An 18,852-nucleotide genomic window follows, 5' to 3' on the forward strand; every position below is an offset into this window, starting at 1 on the left:
TCCCGTGTAGCGGTGGGATATGGGGTAATGAAGGGTTAATGCCACCTTGCTATTGTAAGGTGACATTAAGCCTAATTAATAATGGAGAGGCGTCAATTATGACACCTATCCATTATTAATCCAATTGAATGAAAGGGTTAAATAAAACACAAACACATTATTTAAAATTATTTTAATGAAATAAAAACAATGGTTGTTGGAGTATTTTATTCTACGCCAAATCCAATCACTGAAGACCCTCGTTCTGTGAAAGAAAAAACATAATAAACCAACAATATACTTACCCTCCGCAGATCTGTAACGTCCAACGATGTAAATCCTTCTGAAGGGGTTAAAACATTTTGCAGCAAGGAGCTTTGCTAATGCAGGCTGCTCCTCGCTGCAAAACCCCGGGGAATGAGTCTAAATATAGATCAATGAGCTATATTTAGCTTCATTTGCGGTGAGGCGCCCTCTGCTGGATGTTCATAGATCATGGGAAATGTCCTAGAAAGCTCCCAGCTCCCAGTAGTGTGGAATCTGCAAAAAAAATGGAGAGAAGACATGGTTTACTGTATGTAAACCATGTCTCAAATCACGTCGGGTTTTAAGAAGGAGAAAGAAAAAGTCGGTAATTGAATTACCGGCTTTCAAGCTGTATAGCGCTGGAATAAATATATATACATATATGTGTCTAATGACATTGATATATATATATATATATATATATATATATATATATATATATATATATAGAGAGATAGACAGTATATATATATTTTTTTTTCTTTTTGGGACACATGGATCATTTCTATAGCGGTATGTTGGTTTTGCAAGCCTGCGAGAAAACCACGCAGTACGGATGCCATACGGATTACATACGGAGGATGCCATGCGCAAAAAACGCTGACACACCCTGCCTACGGAGGAGCTACGGACCACTATTTTCGGGACATTTCAGCGTATTACGGCCGTAATATACGGACCGTATTTTCACACGCTGAGTGTGAAGCCGGCCTAAGGGTTAAAATTTGACCAGCGATTTCTCATTTTTACAACAAAATTTACAAAACCATTTTTTTTAGCGACCACCTCACATTTGAAGTCAGTTTGAGGGGTCTATATGGCTGAAAATACCCAAAAGTGACACCATTCTAAAAACTGCACCCCTCAAGGTACTCAAAACCACATTCAAGAAGTTTATTAACCCTTCAGGTGCTTCACAGCAGCAGAAGCAACATGGAAGGAAAAAATGAACATCATAAAAATGATGTTTTAGCAACAATTTTTATTTTCCCCAAAATAAAAAGGGAAACTGGACCCCAAAAGTTATTGTACAATTTGTCCTGAGTACGCCGATACCCCATATGTGGGGGGAACCACTGTTTGGACGCACAACAGGGCTCAGAAGGAAAGGAGCGCCATTTGACTTTTTCAATGAAAAATTGGCTCCAATCTTTAGCGGACACCATGGTGCGTTTGGAGAGCCCCTGTGTGCCTAAATATTGGAGCTCCCCCACAAATGACCCCATTTTGGAAACTAGACCCCCCAAGGAGCTTATCTAGATGCATAGAGAGCACTTTGAACCTCCAGGTGCTTCACAAATTGATCCGTAAAAATGAAAAAGTACTTTTTTTTCACAAAAAATTTCTTTTAGCCTCAATTTTTTCATTTTCACATGGGCAACAGGATAAAATGGATCCTAAAATGTGTTAGGCAATTTCTCCTGAGTACACCGATATCTCATATGTGGTTTACAACGCAGAGCCATGAAAATAAAAAATCATTTTTCTTTCCTCACAAATGATGTTTTAGCAAGCAATTTTTTATTTTCACAAGGGTAACAGGAGAAATTGGACCCCAATAATTGTTGCCCAGTTTGTCCTGAGTATGCTGGTACGCCATATGTGGGGGTAAACCACTGTTTGGGCGCATGTGAGGGCTCGGAAGGGAGGGAGCACCATTTGACTTTTTGAATGCAAGATTGGCTGGAATCAATGGTGGCGCTATGTTGCGTTTGGAGACCCCTGATGTGCCTAAACAGTGGAAACCCCTCAATTCTAACTTCAACACTAACCCCAACACACCCCTAACCCTAATCCCAACTGTAGACATAACCCTAATCACAACCCTAACCCCAATACACCCCTAACCCTAATCCCAACCCTAATCTTAACCCTAATCGTAACCCTAATCCCAACCCTAATCCTAACCCCAACCCTAACCACAACCCTAACCCCAACACACCCCAACATATCCCTAACCATAACCCTAACCACAGTCTAATCTTAACCCTATTTCCAACCCTAGCCCTAATTCCAACCCTAACTCTAATTCCAACCCTAACCCTAAGGCTATGTGACCACGTTGCGGATTCGTGTGAGATTTTTCCGCACCATTTTTGAAAAATCCGCAGGTAAAAGGCGATCTCCAGCCATGGCTGATGCTATTGCAGCATCGGCCATGGCTGGATTGTAATATTTCACCAATTTTCATTGGTGAAATATTGCTATCGCTCTGATTGAAAGTGAAACGTCACTTTTAAACAGCCAATCAGAGTGATCGTAGCCACGGGGGGGGGGGGCGCTAAAGTACCACTCCCCCTGTCCCTGCAGTTCGGGTGAAATTGGAGTTAACCCTTTCACCCGATATGCAGGGACGCGATCATTCTGTGACACAGCATATGCGTCACAGGTCGGATTGGCACTGACTTTCATGACGCATACGCTGTGTCACAGGTCGGGAAGGGGTTAAGATGAAAAGGTGAGAAAAACCTGCTGACAGTTTCCCTTTCAGGACCTTTGACATGAGCCGATGATCAGTTGAGCAAATATTTTTTTTTGACAAGTGTAAACATTACCAGCAACTAGACAACAAATGGTGATCATATCTTTTTGACTGGTTACAATCTGGCTTCCGACCCCATCACTCAACTGAAAGTGCCCTAACTAAAGTCACCAATGACCTACTGACCCCCAAGAGCAAGCGACACTACTCTGTCCGCCTTCTCCTGGACCTATCTTCGACACTTAACCATTCCCTCCTGCTACAGATTCTCTCATCTCTTGGCATCACAGAGTTGGCCCTATCTTGGATCTCGCCATATCTAACACACCGAACATTCAGTGTCTCCCTCTCCCACACCACCTCCTCACCTCACCCCTTGTCTGTCAGTGTTCCTCAAGACTCAGTTCTAGGACCCCTACTCTTCTCCATCTATACCTTCGGCCTGGGACAGGTCATAGAATCCCACCAAAATCCCACACTGTGTCTATCTCGGGCCTTCTTTTCTGCTCGCTTTCTAAAACTGAACATGGACAAAACAGAATTCATCATCTTTCCCCCATCTCACTCTACCCCTACACCAGACCTATCCATCAGTCAATGGCTGCTCACTCTCCCAGTCCCGCATGCTCAGTGCCTCGGGGTGATCCTCGACTCTGCCCTCTTTCAAGCCACATATCCAAGCTCTTGCCTCCTCCTGCCGTCTCAAACTCAAACATTTTTCCCGAATCCGCACATTCCTTGACCACGAAACCACAAAAACACTAGTGCACGCCCTTATCTCCTGCCTTGACTACTGCAACCTCCTACTCTCTGGCCTCACTCCAATCCATCCTACACTCTGCTGCCCGACTAATTTACCTGTCTCCCTGCTATTCCCCAGCCTCTACCCTATGCCAAGCCCTTCACTGGCTTCCTATGGTCCAGAGACTCCAGTTCAAAACCCTAACTATCACATACAAAGCCATCCACAACCTGTCTCCTCCATACATCTGTGACATGGTCTCCCGGTACTTACCTACATGCAACATTCAATCCTCTCAAGAGCTCCTTCTCTACTCCCCTCTCATCTCTTCTTCTCACAACCGCATCCAAGACGACTCCTGTACTTCCCCCATACTCTGGAACTCTCTACCCCAACACATCAAACTCTCGTCTACCATAGAAACCTTCAAAAAGAACCTGAAGACTCACCTCTTCCGACAAGCCTACAGCCTGAAGTGATCCTCAACCTACTGAACAGCCACACAACCAGCTCTAATGTATCCTCACTCATCCCCTGCAGACTGTAAGCCCTCGCGGGCAGGGTACTCCCTCCTTCTGTACGTGTTCCTTGTTTTTTGCTCATGTTTATTGCATTTGTCTATATTTGCCCCATTTTCACATGTAAACCGCAATGGAATAAATGGCGCTATAATATATAATCAATAAATAATATTTTCTATGGAGGGCAGCATATCCCATTTTGTTAACGTGCTTCCAACAATAATTACGGAAAATTGAAGGTTTATGTAAACCCTCTCCTTATCATTGCTATGCGAATTTCCTTTAAAGTGAACCTGTCAGCAGGATTGTGCACAGTAACCTACAGACAGTGTCAGGTCGGCGCCGTCATGCTGATTAAAAGGGTACCTTGGTTGCTGAAATATATATTGTTAAAAAAATAAAAAACATTCATTAGGCATGTGCCAGCGCTGCAGCATGATTGCATTTATAATATGCATTACATTTTTTTTTAATTAGCGATATACATTTATTCTGAAGAAAAAAAAAAAAAGAAAAAATTCTATTTTAAAATGGCACCGGCAATCCGATAAATACTACTGCGCAGGCGCCATTTTGCTAGACGAAAAAAAAATTTGCCTCCACCAAGATCACTAGCGCTATTTTAAGTTTGTTTTTCAGAATAAATGTATATCACTAAATAAAACCATTTAATGCATATTATACATGCGATCATGCTGCAGCGCCTGCTGAATGTGATTTTTTTTTTCCAATACATATAATATTCATTATGTAAAATAGGGGGCAGGTCAGTGAGGGATCAGTGACCTGTCAGAAGCCATACTGGTGAATACCTAATCAGAGCACCACATGAAGAACCCCCCACGAGAATCTCATTAACTGAAAACAGGTTCCCTTTAAGGCTGATTATTCTGATTATGTTATTTTTTATTTCTCAGTGGAGTTCATTGATAAAACAGCTGACCACTTACGTTCTTCGGGGTCTTCACTCGGAGGAGCATTGCTAGGCAGAGCTTGTACAGCTGCCCGTGACTCCGGGGTAGAGTTCAGAGGGGCGTTTCTGGCATTACTTTGTAATTCCCATTCAGGATCAAACCCTCCATCATCATCCAATGTGGCGCCATCACCACCTGCCTCTACCAAAGCTTTGTGGAATATATAAAAAAAAATAGCTATTAGCAAATGCCATTAAAATAGCGCAAATGTACTCCATTAGATGTACAAAATTAACAAAAGTACAGCTTGTGTAGAAACCAAATCTCAATCTACAGAAATAATCAATTCAGGCTTGGTCTTAGGCTTCATTCACACATCAGTGATTTTCTCGTATGAAAAAAATAGGTCTAAGTTTCATTAGTTTATCTCAGATTCTTTGCATTAAAGGGAATCTGTCACCCCATTTTAGGCCTATAAGCTAAGGCCACCGCCATCAGGGGCTTATCTACAGCATTCTGTAATGCTGTAGATAAGCCCCTGATGTAACCTGAAAGATAAGAAAAACAAGTTATATTATACTCACCCAGGGGCGGTCACGGTCCAGTCCGATGGGCGTCATGGTCCGGGTCCAGCGCCTCCCATCTTCATAGAATGACGTCCTCTTCTTTGCTTCCTGTTGCGGCTCCTGCGCAGTTGTACTTTGTCTGCACTGCGCAGTACAACTGCGCAGGAGCCACGGCAGGAAGACAAGAAGAGGACATCATCATATGAAGATGGGAGGCGCCGGACCCGGACCGCGAAGCCCATCGGACCGGACCGCAGCGGGCCCGCCCCTGGGTAAGTATAATCTGACTTATTTTTCTTATCTTTCAGGACACATCGGGGGCTCATCTACAGCTTTACAGAATGCTGTAGATAAGCCCCTGATGGCGGTGGCCTTAGCTTATAGGCCTAAAATGGGGTGACAGATTCCCTTTAACTTAGTGTCAGCCTCCTAGTGGCAGCAGCGGTTCTGTGTCCCCCAATGAGGCGAAGGAGAAATTCAGTTTTTTCCTACATTGCAGGCTGTGAATGGTGAATTTTCTTAAGGACACATACATATGCTTTGCCGATTTTATACCTTTTATAACCAAATTCTATAAAATATTAGTACTCATCTTACCAACCCACTGCTGCTCCTATGCTTGACCTTCAGAGGACCTAGAGGGGATGGGTGTAGACCTAGCTCCACTAATGTCAGGTTTCTCAATATGTGGCCAGAGAAGCCAATCGCTGGCGACAGTAGTGACCTCCATGATGTTGATCCATCACCGATAAAGTACGTGATTGAGCTCATGGAAAGGAATATTTACATGAAGAGAGGTCAACATACAAAATATGAAAATGTGTGGGGCAGATGGATGGATTGTCTGGGTGTGGCGTCTGTTGAGCTGTTGCAGAGTAGGTTGGGAGTCGGTTAATTACCTCTGCAGAAATTGTACTTGTGCGGATGAGCTTTTGTAAAGCGGTGTATAAATTTATGAAGAGGATATGTACCAGTTTGATAATAAAGGATATTGGGATGGGGTATGGGGGGGAGGTGTAGAGAGAGAGGGGGGTGAAGTACTGAGTAAAGGGGCTAGTTCATGTTAAATGAAAATGTATCAATCTATTTTGTAATTTTGGTATCTGTCTGAAGTTTGTGTCAGACTGTATTACATTTTTGATATATGCCTTAATAAATAGTACTTGATAAAAAAAAAAAAAAGTACGTGATTGAGGTAAGAACAGAGACGGGGGAGCGACAGAGGCTCAGGACAAAGAGTACTCAATACTTTTGCTATTTTACATAATGGTCAGCAGTTGCTAAGGCTAGGTTCACATTGCGTTAATGAGTTAACGCTAGCGGACTCTGTTACATGGTGAAATTGTCGCAATTAACACCATGCAACGGATCCGTTAGCGCACCCATTGACGGCAATGTGCTAACGGATCTCTAGCGCATCGCTAGCGCATGCCATTTTCGGCACGCGCTAGCAATGTCCCGTTAGTTTCGGATGGACCGTGGACGCTGCTTGCAGCGTCTGTGGTCCGTTCCTTGCTAGCACAGATCGGGTGTCTGCGCTAGCGGGATCGGCAAACGGGATCCCTTTTGGGACATTGCGTTAGCGAAGTCCGTAGCGCTATGCGCTAAATGGGCTGCCCTAATGCAATGTAAACCTAGCCTAAATGATTTCATAAAGCTTGAAAACCCCTTTACAGCTACAGGATAGGTCAACATTAGTAGATCGGGGGTTGTCCGACACCTGGCACCCCACCGAACAGATATATTTTGCTTTAACAGCTATAGGACGTAAACGTTCCATTCAAAGTGTAGCGGTGGCTGCTGATGACTACAGCAAAGCTTCTTTGCTAAGAACAAGAGAGTTGTGCTGCAACAACCGACAATTGCAGCTTCACTTTGAGAACAGCTGATAGGTGGGGCCATCCGGTGTCGGATCCCATCAGTGTGATATTGATGACCTGTCCTGTACATAAGTCATCAAATATCTAATAACCTTTAGTTTGATCATGTTATTTGTTACTCCAGTTAGAATACTTGTACAACTGCCTACAATATTGTAAGCAAACATGGCAGCACGGAATCTGCTACCGGACCAGAGTGGATGTACATAACATCCAAAGCCCAGGGGGTCATTCGCACAGAACGTTTTCACCTTTGCAAATATGTTTATGTCTACGGTGAACCTTTGATAAGACATCAAAGCAACGAGTGGTCAGTGCATCTCCGACTTTATCACATGCTTTAGATAAATGGAAGACACTCCAGAATGTGACCAAGGGCTAATTCCTTTCAAAGGAGAGAACTAAAAATCAATTGTGAGAATTCTTAGAATATGTAAAGAAGTGTAGTGAAATGGCAGGTATGTAAGACAAGTAACTGTTCAGATGCCTGTACATTTTTTGGGAACATAAGTCATTGCTGTTACCATGTTCAACAGATCTTCTGTATACAAAACCCAGGAGATTGCAAACACACACAATGTGCACACATCAATCACGTCAAAGCTGCCCGCTACCTTGCGAGTTGTGTGAAGGTTGCTTTGACCCACTCTGTGTGAAGCCTGGATCTCCATCGGCCATCTTCACTAACCAGATCATTGTAGCTGAAGACAACAGGAAAAAAATCTATTTTATTAGGAGATTTTAATGACTTATTTATGTAAATCAAAATAATTCTACAATCTATCTGACAAATTAAAAAAGCGTATTCGAAACAATGATCTTCAGGTGCACACTGCTCCCAGGCTTCACAACTTCCTGCTTGTAGGGAGCGGTGTACTCCCGATGATTGACAATTTAGACTTTAGGTATCATCACTTTGCTGGTCTGAACTGTACACTCTCCGATGATGAAACAGTTTTGCCTCTGTAGCATCTGTGGAGCGCAGGGGCACTGAAGCAGAGATCTGGCAGTCTTTAGAGCAGCGCTTACAAGCTCTAGAGAAAAGAGCTTGTAATCATTGAGCCCCAAACCTAGGAGATTGTTGACCTATGCTAAACTACAGAGGCAGGCAGTAACCTAGGCAAGGAGAGGTATACAATAAAATACAATGAAAAAAAAAAAGAAGAAATAATCTCTTTTCTTGAGAACAAAGATTCTTTTTAACAACAAGTAAATTGCAAAGTTAGTCGTTTTCATCCAAACTTTACAAATTTAACCATATGCCTAAAATATGCTGATTAGCAATGAGCATGCTCATGTGCTAACCAAGTGCTCGAAAAATATATTCACATCCCCGCTGCTGCATGTCTCATGGCTGTTAGACAGCCACAACACATACAGGGATTGTCGGTTTGTTAGGTAATCCCTGCATGTGTTGTAGCTGTCGAACAGCCATGAGACCTGCAGCCACGGGGACTCAAAACACATTATTCGAGCACCCCAAAGACACTCGGTTAGCACACGAGCATGCTCAGATAACACCTTATCCAAGCACACTCGCTCATCACTAATGCTGATGTCTACAAAGGACAAGCAAGTGGTGACAGAAGCTATGACTCAACTTTAGGTCAAGTGGCGGAAACTCAGGATGCGTTGTTCCTGCCAAAGAGGAAAACAATGTAGTACATTGTATTGCGTCAAGAAGAAGAAAAAGCAAAGAGCAAGGGAAGGCAACCATTCTAATAGATATATAATAATTCAGCTCTAATTATTCTCCGATATGAAAATGACCGCAAAATGACTTCTTTAAGGCTGGTAAATAAGAATTTATGTTTTTTTTTTTCTTTTCTAAAGACAGTGGCAAATACCCCGGGTAAACCCCATTAATACAGAATACATACAGGAGTAGATTAAAGCTGGGAAGAGGGTTTCATTTCGCTCCTGTGCCGTCTCCACCAGCATGCGGAGGGGACCCTTCGGAGACAAAACAGCAACGAGATCTAAAATGAGAACAAAATCAAAAAGTATAAAAATCATGAATATTAAAAGGGGTTGTCCAGTCTAAAATGATAAGCCTGCAGAATTATAAAATACCCCCCCCCCCCCCCAGCACACACCATGCAATGTGAGGATTTGCTGGTTTCTGAGCCAGGAATGGCGGTGATGCATGTAATATGCATACTCCCAGGCAAAAACGGTCTAGTGGGTGCGGCCTTGCTCCATACACTTGTATGGAGTGCGCCCAATAGATTTATTCTGCCTGGGAGTATGTGTATTACATACATCACCGCCATTCCCGGCTCAGAGACCAGCAGATCCTCACATCGCATGGTGTGTGCTGGGGGTATTTACCAGTCTGCAGTTACACATCCCTTTAAGATTAGACATTTTACAACTCAAATTTTGATGACTTTATTTAAAAAATAAATGTTAATTATATACTTGCTGTTCAATCTTTTAACACACCAACATATTCTGTAGCGCTGTACAAACGATACTTGCATCAGTCCCTCTCCCTAATCCTGTCTCTCCACTCAAACACGGTTTTCAGGTCCTGAAAACCATGCAGATATACAGCACAGTAATTAGAATTGTTACCATCTCCTAAAGTGAATCTAGATTTCACATTACAAACTGCATACATAATTATATAGATCCCTTGCACCTGATAAGACTGGTGCATTTTCTTTGAAAATAAATGTAAGAATGGCTGTACATTCCTTATATTAAGATAATAATTTCATGAGTCCAGCAAGAGAATCAGACTGCTCAGAAGTCCAATGTATTCAGTCTTCACCCATCCATCCTAATTGACAGCTGCAGTGTGTACTAAGCAGGGAGAGATCTCAGCAGAGAGGAGAGACACTGAGGAACTGTAAATAAAGTCGGTGGCAATGATATTAAACTTTCATAAGTTTATACATCTATTTCACAGTAAATACAACAAAACAGATCTTAGACCTAATAAAAAATGTGTGAAATCCAGTGACAGATCCGCTGAAAAATCTTCTAGTGTCTAAGAAAACCTTTTAAATCCATTTTTTCTCCCGTTAGCCGTGACAGCCAGCTGAGTCTGATGTACTTCTCTCCCAGACTGGAGCTTGTTACTCATGTCCTGACACAACTCCTATATGGCAGTGCATATCATACTCACCGTATACAGAAATAACTGCGAGAATAAGCCAGGCCGTCCACTCTGGAAGGTACTTGATAAACACCAAAGCCATCAAAGCGCTGATCATAATGAGATAGGCCTGTTGTAGGAGGAGCGGCCCCTTCCAGTGAATGCAGATCATACCCACTACTCCAAAATTCCAGATCATCAAGGCGAGAGTGATGTAATCCATGGCTACATTGTATGTCTTGAACACTTCTCTGGAAATCAGAAAAAAAAAAAAAATCATTTTTTAATAAGTTTAAACTTCATCCAGCACTTTAAGCCAAGCTTTGCCTGGAGCTAGGACTAAATTACAACTAGTCATTAGGTCATAAAGGTGTCCAGGATGCCGCTAGGCTCCTGAATCTGGAGCAGTTTTCCTTTTGTTCCTGCGCCTCTCCGTTACGGAGATACGGCCCTTTCTTCCCTGTATGTAAATCTAGTTTTGTTAGCTTTAGCCAAGTGGGGGCGGCCTTTGTGTGTGTGCTTGAAGACCACACCCAGTTGGCTATAAAGACTAGATTTACACACAGAGAAGAGAGAGCCATATCTCAGGAAGAGAGACGCAGGATCAAATGGAAAACAACATCAGATTCAGGAAAACAGCGAGATTTACATCAGTTAAGAAAATTACATATTTATGGCAAAAGTAAAATATTAAATGCTGAAAAAAAAAATAGAAAGAGCTTCCACCCATCATCTTCAGTCAAGATGTTACACATTTGATTTTTTAACAGACTGTGTCTACTACTGATGGCTGCCATTAACTAATTAACTACACCATAGTAATATTTATATAATAGTATTTACCCCCTTGATCTTCCAGACTTCAGAATGGTAAGTGTCTAAATGTGCAGTGATGTGGGTAGGTGAAGGTTTTACTGCATAACTAAGCAGAGCAGCCATCCAGTAGTCATAGTGACAACCCACAAGGAATCGGCAATTGCGACCGTACAGATCGTCGCTGGTCTTTTGAAAGACAAATGAAGAAACAGCTAAACTCAACTCTATATACACCTTAAACACTATTTTTCTTATACACTCAAGAAAATAATGTTAGATCATGTTCCATAACTATGAAAATTAGGCCCATTACATTAAATGACTATTCCCATCTCCAAGATCCTATGCCAATATGTAGTAGGTGTAAGAATAATAATAATAATAGCAAATACCTCCAATTAAAAATGTAGAGTAGTTCTTCTGATTAGCTATGTCGCTAATCCCATTTGCAGTAGCTTAGATATTGATGGCTCCGACCCATCAGATAGTGACAGTTAGTTGCTAGTTGTCGTAACCATGGATATCTAAGCTACTGCAATGCCCTGCACATGGGGTAAATGGCATAGCTAATCAGAAGTATTACACTATATTTCTAATTGGATGTATTTGCTATAATCACACCTACTACATAATGGATAAGGATCTTGGAGATGGGAATACCTTTTTAAATAAATAACCACTAATTTACTGTGAGAAATAACTACACAAAAGGGGAAAGAGCTTTTTCTAGTTAATTGATGTGTGCTTACCCCAAATATATCAAAGAGAAGAAAAAGAGTAGCAACAAGGAGGAAATGATCAGCCAGCCGTGAATGACCTGCAGAAGAAAAAAAAATAAGTCCAATACTAGACTAACACTGTTCTGTAAATATGACTTTTCATCAGTCATTATCATCAGAGACAGGATTACAGTAAAAAGCCAATACCTCATACACAGTAAATAACAGACGATCCACCATTCATAACAGGTGATGGGCACGGCTCACTTCCTCCCCCTATCTTCACAATCACCTTGGCATAGATTAGAGCATGCTTACAAAATACTTCAATACAAGTCAACGAGTCAGAGCCAGTCTATTACTGATCATGTCCATTTGGTTCTGACCAGAACACTAAGTATGAGTTTAATATGACGTCTAGTGGCCATGGTGAAAATAGCAAGATTTCAGATTTTATTTTAGTACAGATAAAAATATGGGAGAAAAAAAAAAGTCTAAAAAATAGATTTAAAATAAACTTAAAAAAAAGTTGAAAAGGGGAAAACCTCTTGAAATTTATATTAGAAATTCATCCTTACCAAGATAAAAATAACAATCCACTGATATTCACTTTTCCCGGATCCAGGGCTGCGTCTCCACCGCCGTTTTGGTAATGGTGTACAGATTGCAGCGGTGACGTCACGTCTGCAGCGCTGCAGACAATCAGTTAGCTGTCTGCCATTGGAGACGTAGCACTGGACCCAGTGATAGCGGACAGCAGTTGATTTTGTTTTCCTTTAAAGAAAAATACTTTGAAAAAAGGAAAACTTTTTTAGGCAATGTGCAGACTTTTTGTAGAGTTTGGGAGCAGAAACTGCCAAGTTTTTGAGGATGATTTATCCTAATAGCATAGAATACCCAGTAACATAAAATCAGACACCCTGGTAGTTTCTATTTGTATCGTTTATATCTAGTAACATAGTATTCAAGGCTTGAAGATATCCAACGCCTACTATTTTAAACCATGTCTACTTTAGGCAATCTTGTAATACTTCGACTAGAACTGTAACCTACCAAAGTTACCGATACCTACCTAAAATACATTGTATTTCCTATTGGTTAGTGATGAGCGAACCTGCTGGGGTAAGGTGTTATACGCACATGCTCGGGTGCTAACTGAGTGACTTCGGCGTGCTCTAAAAATGTTCCGCGGGGACTCGGACATAGTACTCGAGCACGCCGAAGACTCTCGGTTAGCACCCGAGCATGCTCAGATAACGCTTTATCCCAGCACATTCGCTCATCGCCACCACCGGTAAATAAAACCTTTATTTATAACTTGGACACATTTCCTATTCCAGAACCACTTTTCCATCATTACGTTGGAAGGTTAAAATTACATTGAAAATTGGAAATTTAATGATCAGAGCATTAGTAGTAAAAACCAAAAAGTATTTCTTAGGCCTCACATCAGTGATTTTCCTCGTCCGCCAAAAATCAAACAGGTCAAAAGTTTGGTCAGAGTTTCATTAATTTTTCTTGAATGGAAATAAAGAACCTCATTCACTTTGCTGTGAATCTTTCATTTTTCTGATGTTTGATAATTTTACATAGGTCTTGTATGACCAACGATGCTGTAAAATCTAGTACTCTTCGGTTTCGTGTCGGAAAGTCGTTCCATCTTGTATAAGCTCCAATTTGTTGGGCAGGAAAGACGAGACAATGGTTTCTTTCTAGCACAACATAGCAGGTCTGTAAACCATCCATACAACTGACTGCTCTGCTACAGTGGGGCAAAAAAGTATTTAGTCAGTCAGCAATAGTGCAAGTTCCACCACTTAAAAAGATGAGAGGCGTCTGTAATTTACATCATAGGTAGACCTCAACTATGGGAGACAAACTGAGAAAAAAAATCCAGAAAATCACATTGTCTGTTTTTTTAACAATTTATTTTCATATTATGGTGGAAAATAAGTATTTGGTCAGAAACAAACAATCAAGATTTCTGGCTGTCACAGACCTGTAACTTCTTCTTTAAGAGTCTCCTCTTTCCTCCACTCATTACCTGTAGTAATGGCACCTGTTTAAACTTGTTATCAGTATAAAAAGACACCTGTGCACACCCTCAAACAGTCTGACTCCAAACTCCACTATGGTGAAGACCAAAGAGCTGTCAAAGGACACCAGAAACAAAATTGTAGCCCTGCACCAGGCTGGGAAGACTGAATCTGCAATAGCCAACCAGCTTGGAGTGAAGAAATCAACAGTGGGAGCAATAATTAGAAAATGGAAGACATACAAGACCACTGATAATCTCCCTCGATCTGGGGCTCCACGCAAAATCCCACCCCGTGGGGTCAGAATGATCACAAGAACAGTGAGCAAAAATCCCAGAACCACGCGGGGGGACCTAGTGAATGAATTGCAGAGAGCTGGGACCAATGTAACAAGGCCTACCATAAGTAACACACTACGCCACCATGGACTCAGATCCTGCAGTGCCAGACGTGTCCCACTGCTTAAGCCAGTACATGTCCGGGCCCGTCTGAAGTTTGCTAGAGAGCATTTGGATGATCCAGAGGAGTTTTGGGAGAATGTCCTATGGTCTGATGAAACCAAACTGGAACTGTTTGGTAGAAACACAACTTGCCGTGTTTGGAGGAAAAAGAATACTGAGTTGCATCCATCAAACACCATACCTACTGTAAAGCATGGTGGTGGAAACATCATGCTTTGGGGCTGTTTCTCTGCAAAGGGGCCAGGACGACTGATCCGGGTACATGAAAGAATGAATGGGGCCATGTATCGTGAGATTTTGAGTGCAAACCTCCTTCCATCAGCAAGGGCATTGAAGATGAAACGTGGCTGGGTCTTTCAACATGACAATGATCCAAAGCACACCGCCAGGACAACGAAGGAGTGGCTTCGTAGGAAGCATTTCAAGGTCCTGGAGTGGCCTAGCCAGTCTCCAGATCTCAACCCTATAGAAAACCTTTGGAGGGAGTTGAAAGTCCGTGTTGCCAAGCGAAAAGCCAAAAACATCACTGCTCTAGAGGAGATCTGCATGGAGGAATGGGCCAACATACCAACAACAGTGTGTGGCAACCTTGTGAAGACTTACAGAAAACGTTTGACCTCTGTCATTGCCAACAAAGGATATATTACAAAGTATTGAGATGAAATTTTGTTTCTGACCAAATACTTATTTTCCACCATAATATGCAAATAAATTGTTAAAAAAACAGACAATGTGATTTTCTGGATTTTTTTTTCTCAGTTTGTGTCCCATAGTTGAGGTCTACCTATGATGTAAATTACAGACGCCTCATCTTTTTAAGTGGTGGAACTTGCACTATTGCTGACTGACTAAATACTTTTTTGCCCCACTGTATGTGACATTACTGTCACACAAGAACATACTTGTCGTGATTGTTACATTAAGTATTTGGAACAATTTATCAACATCTTGTGCTCAATACCTAAAGTAATCAGTGTCCAAGATCTAAACAACCTGAAAAACAAGAGGATTCTTGGCATTTTTTTTTTTTTAGCGTGAGCACTGTCAGGTTTATCGCATTTCAAAAATCTAATTATTGAGAAATTGCAAAAAGAGATACAGACACACACATATAAGACATGACAAAAGTATGAGATAACGAGTACTCCATAGCCGGGATCACACACAGGACAATGCTGGAGTGCAGTTCTGATAATCAACACTTTCTGATTTTTCAGATCATACAAGTTAGATAGAGAGATTTTAAGGGAACTTTTTTTGCATCATCCATGAAAAAGTGTGAGTTTTGCTTAATTTCCATAAGGAGGTCAAGCAACAGGACTGGTGTCATTGCCACCATATGCCTGGCCGAGCCAAGTTACTGACAGGTGTTTCATGTATATGACCAAGCTTTCGTAAAAAGGAAACTTTGCCACTTTTCAGATCCTGGAGCTTTTTAGACTCATATTTCCTGTCCTTAAACCCATCATGGCATACAAAAGTCACATGTAGTGTCTCCCCCTTTGATGCAGACTCAAGCCCTGAGCCCGCATCTTTCCCGTCACAAGACAGCTAATTTGATCTTTTTTAGACTCATATTTCCTGTCCTTAACCCCATCACGACATATACACGTCATAAGTTGGGTCTCCTCCTTTGATGCGGAATCCAGAGCTGAGCCTGCATCTTTCCAGTCACATGACAACTAATTTTCTTTTTTTTTCTTTTTTTTCTTTTAAACAAAAAGACTTTTTTGATCACTTAAATAAAAAAAAAGAACCTATACATGTTTGGTATCTGTGAACTCGAAATGACCTGGGGAAGCATAATGGCAGGCCAGTTTTAGCAGTTATTAAACATGGTAAAAAAAAACAATTGTGGAATAGCACTTTTTTTTTTTGCAATTCCACCGCAATTTGAATGTATTTCTGGTTTCCAGTACATTAGATGGCAAAATCAATGGGGTCGTTTTAAAGTATAAGTCATCCCGCAAAATACAAACTCTCACACGGCCATGAAAAAAAGTTATGGCTCAGGGAAGAAGGGGAGTGGAAAACAAAAATGAAAATGGAATATGTCCCGGGGGTGAAGGGGTTATTAAAGGAACCATTTTCAGCAGGCTCCATATCAGAGGCAGGATTACAATGACAGGTGACACCGCTACATACAGCTGATAACTAGTGTTGAGCGAACGTGCTCGGATGAGGTGTTATCTGATCATGCTCGGGTGCTAACAGAGTATCTTTGGCGTTCTCGAATACTATGCTCATGTTCCTGTGGCTCCATGTCTCACGGCTGTTCAACAACTGCAACACATGCAGGGATTGTCTGCCGGTTCGAAAGTAGTATTCGAGCCCTCCGAAAATACTCTGTTAGCACCCGATCATGCTTGGATGACACCTTATCTGAACACATTCGCTCCACACTACAGATAACCCAGGGTCCACCAATGACAATATGTGATGTCACAGCTCACCCTGCTCCTTATTCATCACAATGATTGGACATGCTCATTAGACACTTTGAAACAAAAACAGTCGAGGTCTGACCATTGAGGCTATGGTGCGTGTGTTGCTTCCTGAAATAACAGGAAGTTAGAGTTTAAAAAAAAAGTGGCCAAAGTGAAAATTGCAAAATTAAAATTTTTTTGTATTATTTTTAATACAGAATTTGATACAATAAGAAAAAAAAATTAGATTAAAATATTTAAAGAATACTTTTGAGCACAAAAATAACACTGGGTTATTTCCTGACTATAGAATTGCCTAGTATTTAAAAAGGGGGAAAAAAAGTTTATCATGGAAAAAACCCTGTTACAGGGCAGCTAAGGATTTTTGGAACGCACGCCTGTTGAAAATGTTTTACCCATGTGGTGTTTCTGCATTTAGTCATGTGACCAAAATTGGCCACTTTTTTAAAATTTTCAATGGTCCATAAAAAATCTTTCAAATTCTCACTTGAGAGGAGATTATGGTTGTATTTTACAGTAAATGCTGCTCATGCTTTATTATCAGTATATTGAGCTACTGACACGCATCACACGTACTCTTTATCATTATGGATTTCTGACTTTTTATTTTTACAGATCTAGCTAGATCACACACTGTACATCCGATTTATGATCTATCATGCCCAGAATGTAACCCAACGTACCCGCTGTAATTAATGACGAGTTATCACCCCCAATGGTCACAATAATGTGCCTGCATAGATCAGCCTACCGCATAGGCTTATATCAAGAGGTAAGTCGATGTCAGTGATGCCAAACATTGATTTATCTCCTAAGTAAACACGTGGTTGGGCACGATGAACTCCACCATGTCCAATCATTTGATTTCCAGGGACCTAGTACACATACACCCTGCTGGTGAACGAGCTGTTTTTGGTGGGTCTAGATGACATTTATCTATGATTTGTAGATGCATGTATGAAACATCGGATTGAATAAGCAAAAAGGAAAAGGATTATAAACTCAAAATGTAACAGGGGTTATCCATGGGCTCCTTAATGACTTGTTTTCAGCATGTGACATTACTCAGAGATGACAGTTTGATGACCACCAACAACTGCTCTGACTGGCTCTACACTCACCACCCGTCATGGCTGGCCAAGGCTTAGCTGCATTTTTCCTGTAGGCTCATTCCTCTGTGGTTTTACTTGTGCTATGTACTGGATTTATTTATTTATTTATTTATTTATTTATTTCAATTCTGATTTTTTTTTTTCCTTCTTTCTATAAAGCGGTTTGACAGCATTTTTACATAACAAGGCTATATAATGTAGTGAAGCCCAAGGGGATAAAGCAGGACTCAATTTTTGATGAAAATCCTGAAAGGTTATAAGATAATTTATATGCAGATGTATACTATCATGCTTGCTGTGACCTGAAAATACTAAGCATTTATGGGGACAAAAAACTTTTTCTATGAACGTTTTTATGTGTCAATAGTAAGAATCTATTCAGTTGCTGCTGATCCCCAAAAAGGAGTGTTGGCAAGCGGAGAGCGGTGTTCAGGGCAGTAGGTGTAAGCACAAAAGCCCAGCATTATTAACTCCCATCCGCAACGGCCAATTTCCATGTTTTCCGTCCCAAAAGCCATTGGTTTTTTATTTTTCCATCCACATAGCCTTATAGAGCTTGTTTATTGCAAGACGAGTTGTACTTTTGAAATGGCACCAGTTCTTCCAAGTTCCAAGTCCAATTCCAAGTGCATCAAAGTAAAAAAAAAAAAATGCAGTTTCACAAATGGATTTTTGGATTTTGATTTACATATTCACTATATAATAAAACTGACTTGACAATATGATTCTCCAGATCAGTACAATTGCGTTTCATTGGGGGACACAGGG

General features: G+C 41.1%; 1 protein-coding gene across 3 annotated transcripts in view; it reads right to left on the minus strand.

Annotated features, from left to right (window-relative positions):
• PSEN1 (presenilin 1) overlaps nt 1-18,852 on the minus strand; it is a 126,280-nt gene that overhangs the window by 19,646 nt on the left and 87,782 nt on the right. For all 3 annotated transcript variants that reach the window (XM_069731075.1, XM_069731084.1, XM_069731094.1), the window contains 5 exons: nt 12,059-12,126; nt 10,524-10,744; nt 9,271-9,369; nt 8,005-8,091; nt 4,981-5,154 (listed from right to left, as the gene is read on the minus strand). In XM_069731075.1, the coding sequence (XP_069587176.1) occupies nt 4,981-5,154; nt 8,005-8,091; nt 9,271-9,369; nt 10,524-10,744; nt 12,059-12,126 (649 nt within the window). The remainder of the gene's footprint in view (nt 1-4,980; nt 5,155-8,004; nt 8,092-9,270; nt 9,370-10,523; nt 10,745-12,058; nt 12,127-18,852) is intronic.

Source organism: Ranitomeya imitator, chromosome 1 (genome assembly GCF_032444005.1).
Source record: "Ranitomeya imitator isolate aRanImi1 chromosome 1, aRanImi1.pri, whole genome shotgun sequence".
NCBI lineage: Eukaryota > Metazoa > Chordata > Amphibia > Anura > Dendrobatidae > Ranitomeya > Ranitomeya imitator.